Source organism: Zea mays, chromosome 3, assembly GCF_902167145.1.
Source record: "Zea mays cultivar B73 chromosome 3, Zm-B73-REFERENCE-NAM-5.0, whole genome shotgun sequence".
Taxonomy (NCBI): Eukaryota; Viridiplantae; Streptophyta; class Magnoliopsida; order Poales; family Poaceae; genus Zea; species Zea mays.
In genome coordinates, this window is record NC_050098.1 from 115,886,667 (window position 1) to 115,898,864 (window position 12,198).

A 12,198-nucleotide genomic window follows, 5' to 3' on the forward strand; every position below is an offset into this window, starting at 1 on the left:
TCATTTTTTTTAAATGGGAGTAAGCGGGCATGTCCTGTTTTTACAAGGACGACCATTGCGTGAGAGTGGCTTGATCCTAGGGATGGCAACAGGGAATTTCCCGTCGGGTTTTACTCCCAAACCTGTCTCCGCGACGAAAAAATTTCCCGCGGGGATCCCACGAACGCTTGCGGGAGACATTTCTTCCCAATCCCCGTCAGAATCTCCATCTCCGCTTAAATTATAATTAAATCGTACTTCATTTGTTATTCATGTAAAACATTGTCACTTATACATATTGTTAGATGTAAAAATCATTATGTGCGCATTAAAATCAATATATTTGTACAACGGGTGATCTCTTAACAAGGTAATTCTTTATTTTTATCATTACTATTAAATGAAAACATTGCCGCATGTAAGTTTAACGAGTCCCCGCGGGGAATGGGGATGATGAATGCTTCTCCATCCCCGTCGGGGGAGAATCTTCCCCATCTCCATCCCCTAATAGAGGAATTCCCGACGGGAAATCGGGGATCGGGTCCCTATTGCCATCTCTACTTGATCGATGCTCGAGTTTTACTGTCAACGAACAAAACGGATACCAAAATAGAAGGCTACGAGCCAATTTAAATTCTAATTAAAAAAAACTAGTCAATATTCCAAACTTTACTAAAACTTCTCTTCTCTAGCATACTCAAGTCCCGGTAGCTATGACGAGACTACGAGACCTAGAGATAGCGCTAAGAAAACCCAAATAGTAAGGGGAAACAAAAACAAGTCAAGAAAACACTATAGAAATCCTTGGGTAGGCACGGAAGTTTCGCGTTTGCGCAAAAAAAAAAAAAACTGCTTCGTGGAAGTTCCGCGTTCTCGTGCACACTGTTTTCAGCGTTGCTGAAGCAAGAGAAATTGCAAAACCCGATCAAATAAAGTACAAATGATACCATATGTCCGGTGCGAGAACATGTTTGGTGCTCTCGATTTCTGTGTTTCAAGAGGTAACGGTTAGATTCTTTTGTGAGATTATAAATAGACCTCTCAACCGGTCTCTTATGAATATCTCTTGAGGCTCACAATTCATTTGCAACTTGTAATTCATCGTTTGGGTGGAGCACTCCTAGTGCATTGCATAGAGTTCATACATCTTATGACACTAGTTGAGTGGATTGAACCGATTACATTTCTAATACTCTTGGTGATGGTGATTGTTATAACCTAGACAGCACGAAAGCTCGAAGTTCGTGGGATATTGAAAATTGTCACCAGCTCTGATCATCATTGTGAGCGACTCTTATGCTCATTTGATGTGAAAGGTTTACAAAGAGAAGCTCTAGTAAAATCAAGTATGTGCTTCCACATCCATCAAGTTGGCTCTAGTTATAATTGAGTTTTATAAAAAAATATTTTATACGTTATTTACCCCTTTATAGCTATCTAGAATCTATCATACGTGAGTTTAGACAACGGCTCTATGAAGCCAATGGTTCGAATGGAAAAGAAAATGAACGGCGCAATGGGTCCCTGGATAAGATCATTGTGTAACTTCTCAAGTTATAGCACTAATTAGTAGTCCGTGCCTTGCAAATTGCCACTTGAATAACAAGCTTATAGGATGGTTGTCAGGTCTTGTTTGATCTATGGGACTAACTGGTCCCTGTTAGCTCTTGTTTACCCTAGTAAACTATCTAGTCGCTGACTTGTTAGTTACCCATTCATTGAATATTTGGATGCCACCGCAGCACTGCAACACTGAACAAAAATGAGGCAGACATTATGGAGAACAAAACTTTGACGATGAAGAAATTAAAACAAACCCCTATTTGTGTTGGAGAGAAAAACTATATGTACAAGGTATGTACGGGCACTAAAAACCAATGTCAGATTGCCTATGTAAGCTTCGGTTGGGTGATCCTCTGTGGCATGGAGCACATGCAACCACACCAGAAGCAGTAAGTCACCACATTATTTACCTTGCAGTTCCATCCACCAGCAATGGCCAACCGCAGTTTATTGCATCTTCATCAACGAATTTGACTGGTTAAGGAAGGGGGAGAAGGGGGAGGGGGTCCATTACTAGATTTTAAGCTTCATCTTTTCAGCTATGAATGCCTTTACATCCCTACAAGGACCACAAATAACTTGCGGGTGAGCTAACGAGTCTACCAAGCAAATGTGCGCTGTGTTTCAAGTGATGAATGGTTCAGAAGAGCCATGGCTTTACCTGCATCTAGGAACCGCGCAGTCTCCGTCGTTGCAATCTTTTGAGTGGCGGAACAGGAGTTTCCACATAAAGAGACACTTTTTGCAACCGCCGCTATTGCAGGCACGGACATGGCATCGTGCACCATGGGCGAACAGTTTCTTCAGGGTTAAACAGAGTGGATGGGTGCAGTTACGTGGATCATAGCACCTCGATGCATGCACAAGGCCATCAATGTAGTCCTGCTTTGGAAACACCCACAAGGTTCATAAGAACACAGAGCTATCATGTATAGAAGCCAAGTGCTATGGAAATGGAACCAGATCCAGTTTTTGTGAACATAAGCAATTCACAGAAAGATGAACACCCACACACTATAGAATATGCAACTGCAATTTTCTCATAGAACTTCTTAAATAAAAATCATTTGAGCAAAGTTTTGTTTCGAAGAATGATGGTGCGATCCACATGAGACCTGCCACCGATGCCAAAACCATCTTATGAGAACACCAAAACAAAAGAATGCAGCCAAGAAGTGGCTGCGATGATAGAAACTTCACGATATAAGTTATTTAGAAGGTGCTAATTTAGAAAGGATACCTGTAGAGTGTGCTTCTGTGAAGTTTCTCTAGTGTCAATCTGCCTTAATTCATGAATATGCAAGCCTTGACCATTTTGTTTATAGCATTGACCACAAAAGGTGCAGCCTAGGCACTCTAGGCACCGCCACACCAAGCATTGGTCCACGGCACGATGGCAAGCAGAGCAGGTTGAATTGTGTAGGTAATACAGAATCATCATTGTAGAGTGCTTTGCCCGCCGGATGGTATCAAACTGGAATTGATTGTCTTGGCAGTGCTTCAAGAAATCGATCCTGCTGTCAAAATACTTACTTTCCATTGTCGGATCTCCATCATCAGTCTCTGGAAGAGGTTGTACCTCCATCTGTCAGACAGTTAGCCACTACGGTTAGTATATTGATCCATCATGCATCTATTGAATAGAAGCAAGTTGTCAACTTATTTCATCGGAAAAAAATCGAACCAAGAAATGAAATTTGCCTACATACTCTTTCGAATGCATGCTTCTGTTTTGTGGTGGCCGGATGCCTGTCCTTCTGTGCTGTATTCTGCTCCTCTGCATGACACCTATGAAAACCAACACATAATCAATAATCAAAATAATTGCTGTCATACAGATTGAGGTTAACTCATCTTTTGCTTTTAATTGGCAAATGAAAGCAAGAAGAAGCTGGAAGTTGACGAGGTTAACTAAGTATCAAACTATTTTTTTTCAACAGCAGATATGCCCACTGGTGTTCTCTTTTAAACAATTATGATGCCATCCTATGTAGCCATCAAAGTTTTAAACAACTTTCTGAGCAGAGTAACAAAAGAGAACAGTGATCAGAAGAAATGCTTACTTGTCACATAGATGGAAATTTTTACAGCTAGTGCAAACCCAACTTTTGCCAGATAGGATAGGATGGTGGCAGTGCTTGCAAAACTGTTGCAGACAAAGCATAATGAAGTCTTCTTTCATTGTGCGCATCCTTTCCCCAAGCTGGAAATGAAAAACGAGATGTCAGGATCCCACAAAATGCTGAAAGGCAAGATTAAAAAAAACAAACTAACCTTATGCACAAGCAAAATATCATCAAGGTTTCCTTTTCTGTCGTCGCGTTTGGCAACACGCAAGAGCCTTCCTACCTGTGTCTCTTCCTTCTGTGAAGCATTATCATCTTTCTTCTCAAGCAGCCTCTCTGCTTCTCCAGGCCAGAAATCGTTCTCACAATATGGCAAGCATGCTGCCGAAATATTGGCCTTGCACTCATTTGTAGGCTGAAGGAAGAAGTCAGAGAGTGTATTACGCTCCACAACAACACCCTCCTTAATGGCCTTCTTGATCAGGTTCTGGTACCTAAAATTATAAATAAAACTGATAAAATTAAGGCCCATATAGAATAGCATTAGTTTAAATTCATCAATGTCATGTTAGAAAGACAAACCAGCTTCGAAGCTTGTCAGACTTGGGCATCTTTTGTACTGTTGGATGGCAATATAAAACATAATCATCTCGCTTCGTAGATGGGCAAGCCCATATTGAACAGCTTACAAACCCTCGTTTCTTGCAGTAGTCCAGATAACCAATCTACAATAAGCATTGAAACAATTTGATTCTAGAATCATAAACTCATTTGCACAAGCAAAGAATATGTTTGATGATTTGGAATTCTCATACCAAAATTTCATGATACACAAAGGTGCGGAGAGCTTCTCCAGTTGCAGATTTGATTTCAGGCCGGAAGTATTTGACAGAATCAATATATGCAAGATAAACATGTCTTTGATTTGGTGGTGGGCAATCTGAGCCATACTCTTGTACATACATGGCAAAGAGGCAAACATCCACACCTTCGATCTTTTGAAACAAGAGAATGGCCTGTATAAAACACAGAAATTAGTACAAGATAGCTACAATTATCTACTAGGCAGAGAAAAATAAGAGATATTGGTCCATCCGTCAACCATCATGTACCTTCGATTTGTATGGAAATTCCCCAGGATACTTTCCTTGTTTAAAAAAACCACGAAAACGTGGTTGGACTTGCAGTAATCTTTCGGCTGAAGAAACTACTCTAACTGTAAGCCCTTTCACACCTGGTACCTAAAATTGAAGCACAGATAACAAAATTCAAATAAACCTTCCGTGAAGTTGACATCAGTTTGCAATGTCGCTCCTAGACTGGAGCAAATAAAATTACAACCAACATAGCCTGATTATTTTGAACACGTGTGTAGTCTTGATTTCAATAAGGATTAATGACCACAATATTTTTTCCAAAATTCTAATCTTCCTAGGTTGGAAAGGATTTTAACAAGATCTGGATAGCTACATGAAGTTAGTGGGTTTAAAACTAACTGCTCCCATGGACTCTTGTGTGCTAACCATCCTTTCTTGATGTCCAAGGAAATACAATGCAAGCAAAACAGTATCAATAATACCAGTCAAAAATAAAAAATGTGTAAAGCAGCCTGTTTGTTATGTATAATAATTAATGCATTATAGTAAAAGGACTAACACTTCTATGTGATCAATAAGAGAAACAAAAGGCCTGGTAGAACGCAAAAGGATATAGCAAATAGAAATAGGAATAACATTTACACATGGATTTAACATGAATAGACACTCACTAGTAGCAGGTATGAATGAGCCTTATGTCATTAGTGTGCAATGTTTTCAAGTCGGACGACTTGTTGGTCGTTCTAGCTGACCAACTAGGGCGATTAATCGCGATTAGTCGGACGACTTGGGCGATTAATCGTGATTGGTCCAAACCGGCTTGGACAATTAATCGCGACTAACCACGATTAATCGGACGACTTGAAAACATAGGTTTATGAGTGTGTGATAAATACCTCTTCAGCAACTTTTCCAGAGGCGCTCGCCCTCTGTTGCCTGTCCTGCTCAAGCCTCTCTGAAAGTCTTTGCTCAATATGATCACTTAGCTTGGTTCTTTGTAACTCCTGTGCCCCAAGAACAGTGGATGACTCCAGTGCCTGAATATCTCCACTATCCTTTTCCTTCAAAAAACATTTTGCACAAGTATACTCAGCCTTTGCCCCTTCACACTTTCTGTTAAAAAGAGCACAGATTTCATGTTGCCAAGCTTTGCACTTGTCGCACTGGACCCACTGAAAAATGCAATCAAACAAAAGATTAGAATTTAATATAGACATAAGGATGAATTGACATGTGAAAAGGAAACTTACCCATTCAGCCTCAGCATCTGTTTCTGCATAATTAAATTTCTTCTGATATTTAGCTCTTAAACTGCTAAGATGGTGGCATTTGCTACATATAGAAGATTTCTCAGTTCCATTTTCAACTTCAACATAATAGCACCCTGCAGAATTTATTATTTTGAAACAGAGCGCACAAAATCGTGGAGGAGGTTCAAAAAGAAGCTTCTCCATCCCACACAAACTGCATGTGTTCTGATCAGGCAATCCATCAATTGATGGGAATTCTTGAGATGTCACCTTGCTCTGAAAAAATCAAGGTAAATTATGTTCAAATACTAAATGATGCATTGATCCAATCTGAGTGAAATAAAATTTATATTCTTAACCATGGATAAATCATGCGCAGGATTCTCGTTTGATCTTTTAGCATCAATGTACTATGTCGCCAAGCAATTAGACAGTTATATAATAGCCATGAGTATGATTAGACAGTGATATCATAGCCATGACCCATGAATGTGATTATTGTTCAACTATCCAACTGTTTGGTGGCATAATATGTTGATTCTACAGAATCAAATAAAGTCGCAGAAAACATAGGGAGATTGAAAGGGTTATCCACTCACCTGACAAGTATGCCGGTTTATTAGACTACTCATGTGATCTCTAAGCTCCTCAGCAGTTAATCCATAAAGTATAGAAGCCCCTCTCTTTCGTCTTGAACTTAAATTGACCCCTTTTGGTGTATGATCCAATGCAACAGTCTTAGCATCTTTCATCTCAATGTCACCTTTTGCACGGGACAATTCCTCTTCCTTAACAATATCCATGTTGGGTACATCTTCACTACCCTGTTCAAGCATATTATTGCTCTCAGCATTAATGTCTCCCAATGAACTGCAAGGTGGTTTTGCAGGTAATTCTGTGATTTCCGATTGTACTGTTTCACCACCAGATACATGATTCTCATTCACAACAGGTTTTTGCTCCTGTGGACTCTCTACTTGATTGACATTGACAAGACGGGGAGCATCAGCCTTCAGGCGTTTTGCTGGACGCCTGCCAGAAGATTCATCTGAAATTGGTGAAGTTGCCTTTGATACTGTGATATTTGATGTCTGTTCAGATCTCTCAACAATTTCTCTCTCAGGGTCACAAGGATCTCTAGAGTCTGAGATGCGCCCATAGTTTTCCTTCATTTCTGTGAGTGTATCAGGTCCGCATTCTCCTTTGAGATATATTTCATCGCTCTGAGTTGTCCTATTTGAGTGAACTGGCTTCTCTGTGGGGTGGCTCCATGCACCATCTAACTCTTTCTCATATTCTCTGTATTGTTGAAACATTTGTCCTTTGCCAGTAAAGAGTTTTTGCCCACTTGCTTTAGGGATAAAATCCATTGATGATCTTATCATTGCACCCGAACTTGTGATTGGATCACATAAGGCTGATAAAGGACTGGGACTCCCGGACATAGACAGTTGTGGACTATCAACATGATAAGCATCACCTAGCAAAATTTGCTCATGCCATTTTAATGAAATGACCAAACCAAATTTGCAAAGTACAAATGATCAGCTCAAATCAAATATGTAAGGCAAGATTTGAGAGAATTTACCTGGAAAATGGTCCTTTGAATAGCCATTTTGCAATCCAGAACTATCAATCCCACCAGGGCCAGAAATACAGTTAGGAAGTCCTGACACAGATGGAGCAACTACGGTACTCATAAAGCTTTCAGGCCTTTCAACTAGAGCAAAACTGGCAGCAGTCATGTTGTGATTCAGTGGTACATATCCTGCCAAAATATAGTCAACGAATAATATTAACTTTAAAGGTATATTGAGAGATAGAAGTAGAGCCCATCATCCCAACTTACTCTGAGCAGTGAACACAGCATGTGAAGGTATGCCTCCTGGGCGTGCAGGCAAATTAGTAAAACCAGGGACAACTCTATTATGATATACACTAGAGTCTGTCATTTGTATCCCAGGCAGCTGCCTCAAATCTTTTGTTGATGGAACTGCTGAAGATATCCATGGGTCTCTTTGGTTTCCATACAGGAACGATCTCAGCAAATCATTCACCCTGGCTTCTATTGTGTCAAGATCCATGTATTGGGGCTGATATAGAAAATGGGTAGGCATTAGCAAGGCATCATAAATTAGTAATTAGGATATTTAGTTAGAGTTACGTGATTAAGATATGAAAGATACAGCTGAAACAAAGGACAAAAGGTACAACAATAGCTAAATTATTATTGGGTGGCATGTACTGTTCTTGTTAAGGTATAGGGCATGTTTGGCATGGCTCTGCTCCACTCCAGAGCAGCTCCACACCAAAACTCTCGGTGGAGCAGCTCTGCTCTAGAGTTTAAATTGATTTCTCATAACCAGTGGGAGTGGCGGGTAAATAATTCCAAACTCCACGTCTAGGTTGCTTTTTTAGAGTTTTCGGAGCAACAAAAGAGGTACTCCAAAAAAATTGTACTACAGCTCTGAAAGCTCCATGGAGTTAGTAACTCTGGAGTTAGGGTGTTTGGTAGGCTCTTGTCAGCTCATCCTTGGAGTTCTGCTCTAGAGCCATTCCAAACACGCCTGACGCCCATAGTAAAGGGTATTATTGTAATCTCCTAGTCTAGGGTTTTCCTCTTGTGTCTCTCATGTACATGCTTTTTAAAGCGTCGCTTAAGCGACGCTTAAGCGTTAAGGCACGCTTAGACAGCAAGTCGTCCCACTCGCCTTGCCCGCAAACGTAAGGCGCAGCGGCGACGTAGACACTCGGGCCGCACTGGGGCGTGCCGATCAGTGTGCGGAGGACTGCAGGCAAGGGCGCGAAGCTACTGACAGGATGGGGAGCCGCTGACGTCCCAGCCGAGCTTGCATGCCAAGCGTGAGCGGGGGAGGGAGCAGAAGATGGAGTGCCGGTGCTGCGAGCCTGCGAGGAAACGAAGAATCGACAGCGGCTATGTGCCTTTGTTGGAGCAGTGAAAAGGTAAGGGTACATGTGGCTATGGTGGAACCTGGGTTTGTGCTGAATTAATGGGTTGTAGATGGGCCACCAAATAAAAGTCCATACCACTCTTTTTTTCCTTTCCTTTTCCACTTCCTTTTTTCTTTCTAACATCTTTTGACATATTATAATTCAAAAAAAATGCTTGAGTTATGTACATTAGAGTCTCATTGGAGTGTTCAGAACCTAATTTTGTGTGCAAATATATATATATATATACACACACACACATCTCGCCTTAACTCTCTATATTTTCCTACCTTTATATATGAGTAAGGCGCCAGCTCACCTTACACTTTTCCGCTTAAAAGGTAAAAAGGGGGTCGCTCGCCTAAAACTCACCTTATCGCCTTAATAACTATGCTCATGTACTTTGTATATCATCACCATTGGACCTCAATACTATCATCCAATAAAGTTTCTCTTATTTGTAACATGATACCACAGATAGCTTTGTAGATTTTTAGGATGTATTCAAGAACAAGATTTTCAGACCTAAATAAAAGATACTAGCATGCTATATAATGTGTTGTGGTTGCATCGCAGAACGAAAGAACACACCTGCGGATCAATTTTGTATAGCAGGTTGTCAATGATTTCTGAAGCTTTCAGTAATGAATCTGGGCACAAGTTACAAAATTCTTCTCTATTTCTCAGGCATGTTTCACTGGATACAAGAAAAGAGACATCAGAATATGCAGTGTGAAAAAGAAAACATAGGCAAAAGGAAAGAAAATAATGAAATCAATTATCTCCTTTTAAACCACTCTTTATTGTTCCTGATAAAATTTCAAATCACTGGCTTATGAAGGAAAAGATGTACACTAAAGATAGATAAAAATAACTAGTACTCAAAACGGGAAGCATATATAACTAAAGAAAGTTGTTTATCTGACTGGAATCAAGTAAAATTGAATAAAAACAAGTAAAATCTGCAGCTAGATGCTCATGAATACAGTGCAACACCATATACTGAGGTATAAGATTAACTATGCTGCATCAGCAGAATACAAATAAAATGAAGAATTCAGCCTTGTAAGATGTAACAATTCATTATGAAGCATTATAGACGAGTAATGGTGCAGGCTACCTACGTGAGCACAGGGAAATACACAGAAACGAAATCTTAGTTGCAACTATCAGATATTTTCATACAAAATTCTTAATCTTTGTTACAAAATTGTCTTCCCACATGAGAAAATGCACCACAGTCTTCTAGAGCTGCACAAAGAGTGGATGATTCTGATAATAGGGAAGTAGCAATTGAGAATATAGGTCGTGTATTTCAAGTGGGGGATGGGATTGCCAAATTGCAAACATATGGCCAACAATACATTAGATGTGAAAATGAACTCATTCAAGAGCGAAAAAAAGAACCAAATGCAATGAATTAGCAGTGTGAACCATGTATCAGTAGTGACATGTTTTCTTGTTGACAGCAAGTGCAGAGCCGCGTATATTAACAGCAAGTCAGCAACAACAAAATTGCAAGTCAAAACTAGTATTGATGCTGGTGGCTTCCAAACTTACATTCTTTTAATGATGACAGCACGAACCGGAGAGGTACCCTGGTCCATGTTATCCAGCTGAAGCATTTCAAGATCCTCCGGCAGAATCTGTTGCTGAACAGGAAAACTGCTCGGTGTGTAGGCCATAACTTTCCCTTGCAGGGTTTGAGTCATCATGCTTGTAACATTCACCTGAAACGCAGAGATTTTCCAAGTCATCAAGAGCTCGATAAGCAGCTGCAAGCACATGATAGTCATACCACTAACGCAAAGCATAGAAGCACACATGAAGCTGTACTAGATATAGAATGCATAGTCATTGGAATGCGGAAGTACGACAAATCACAAGATCAGTAGATTGCTAGTGCAAAGCAAAGCAGCACAAAAAATCAGTACTAGGAACAGAAAGTAATGTGACTAAAAAGGTAAACAACTTTTACACTGAAGACGAGCATAAAGACCGACCGTTTCCTGAGCACGCTGGCACTAAAAATATCCCAAAATTTGGAGTAGCAGAATGTGGAACGCACCAGTAACCGATGACCACATTGATTCCTTTAGTCTTATACGGCTCAGGTGCTAGACATTGTCACCAGATTGGCCAACCAGGAAGCCGCAAGCGTAACGGCACCGCTACTAACAAAGCGATAACATAAGGATTGCATGCAGCATTCATCACTAAACCCCAATTCTACTGCTACAGACATCATTTGTTTTGTTTTTCCTTTTTTCTGTTCATCAAAGGTTGTCAGAAAATATAATACAATTGATTAACAAGCACACCACAGGGTCAGACGAACCACGCAGGGCGAGAGCACAAGGCGAACGTCGCCTACGACGCCCAAAATCTGAAGAAACCAAGAAAACCCTAACCCTAGGGGATCCGTACGCCGCCTCCAGCAAGTGCCACCAGATCGGATCTGATCGAGCCCTACGTGGGACGGGGAGGGGGAGGGCGAGGGGCGGGGGCGTTACCTAAATTTCCCCTGCGCGATACAGCCGCATGGGACGTCTTCTCCGGGGCCGGCCAGCGGGGGCTCCGGGCGCTCCGGCCTTGCCGGCAGCGGGGCTAGGGGCTAGGGCTAGGGTTTGGGCGGCTGCGGGGAACGGGAAGGAGGCGATCAGAAGGAAGGGGAGGATGGAGAGGGAAAGGGTAAATAAGTCAAGGCCATGGGGGCCACTCGGCGGGTCCAGCTCGCATGTGGATTGGATCCCCAGACGGACCGATTTTGAGACTGTCTTCAACAATCTCCTGCTATGAGTCTATGGCCCTGTTTGGCACAGCTTATTTTCAGCTTCTTCACAAATTTAAGCTGAAGTCCTGCCAAATAGACAGCTTCTTCAGCAGCTTATCAGTTCAGCTGCTTCTCAAAATGAACTAAAAGCAGCCAACAAGCAGAAGCTGCTTTTTACCAGCTTATCAGATAAGCTGCTTTTTCAACAAACAGCAGCTGTCCCAAACAGGGCCTATGACTACTTTAACATCTCTCTTCACCTCCACAGCCCCTTTAAATCCCACAATAATATTCAAATATACATTTTCCTATGACTACCTCAACAACCATTCCTTTTATTTCAACTAGGTAAATACATGTGCGTTGCAACGGGAAAAATAGTGCAACAATAACATTTGTATAGCCATGTGTTGTGGTGTTAATTAAAATTAAGCGGTCTTTAAAACTTTGTAGAGGCAATTGATTGTAACCATGAAGGGTAGGAATTGTTGATGTTCTTGATCCTAATCGCGCTTCAG

At 41.1% G+C, this 12,198-nt stretch overlaps 1 protein-coding gene across 3 annotated transcripts; it reads right to left on the reverse strand.

Annotated features, from left to right (window-relative positions):
- Positions 1-1,732: 1,732 nt before the first annotated feature.
- On the reverse strand, positions 1,733-11,708 carry LOC103650456 (probable histone acetyltransferase HAC-like 3). Of its 3 annotated transcripts, none has more exons than XM_008676047.3 (17): positions 11,421-11,708; positions 10,468-10,637; positions 9,499-9,604; positions 7,805-8,048; positions 7,544-7,723; positions 6,555-7,435; positions 5,956-6,231; positions 5,602-5,877; positions 4,721-4,849; positions 4,424-4,624; positions 4,191-4,333; positions 3,817-4,102; positions 3,606-3,745; positions 3,252-3,330; positions 2,783-3,127; positions 2,204-2,424; positions 1,733-2,101 (listed from the first exon to the last, which is right to left on the reverse strand). In XM_008676047.3, exons 2-17 carry the CDS (start codon positions 10,620-10,622, stop codon positions 2,056-2,058), a joined length of 3,708 nt encoding a protein of 1,235 aa, XP_008674269.1. In that variant the 5' UTR covers positions 10,623-10,637; positions 11,421-11,708; the 3' UTR covers positions 1,733-2,055. The 3 variants fall into 3 exon arrangements, with proteins under 3 accessions (XP_008674269.1, XP_008674268.1, XP_008674270.1); XM_008676046.4 differs by having other exon boundaries at positions 2,204-2,427; positions 11,421-11,705; XM_008676048.4 differs by lacking the exons at positions 1,733-2,101; positions 2,204-2,424 and adding an exon at positions 2,434-2,657 and having other exon boundaries at positions 11,421-11,691.
- Positions 11,709-12,198: the final 490 nt, after the last annotated feature.

Coding starts and splice junctions, on each gene's coding strand:
- LOC103650456 (XM_008676046.4), bottom strand. CDS start 10,622: ATGATGACTCAAACCCTGCAAGGGAAAGTTATGGCCTACACACCGAGC. Junction 8,049..9,498: donor TATACAAAATTGATCCGCAG/GTGTGTTCTTTC, acceptor TTTCTATATCAG/CCCCAATACATGGATCTTGA. Junction 2,102..2,203: donor TGCGCGGTTCCTAGATGCAG/GTAAAGCCATGG, acceptor TGGTCCTTGTAG/GGATGTAAAGGCATTCATAG.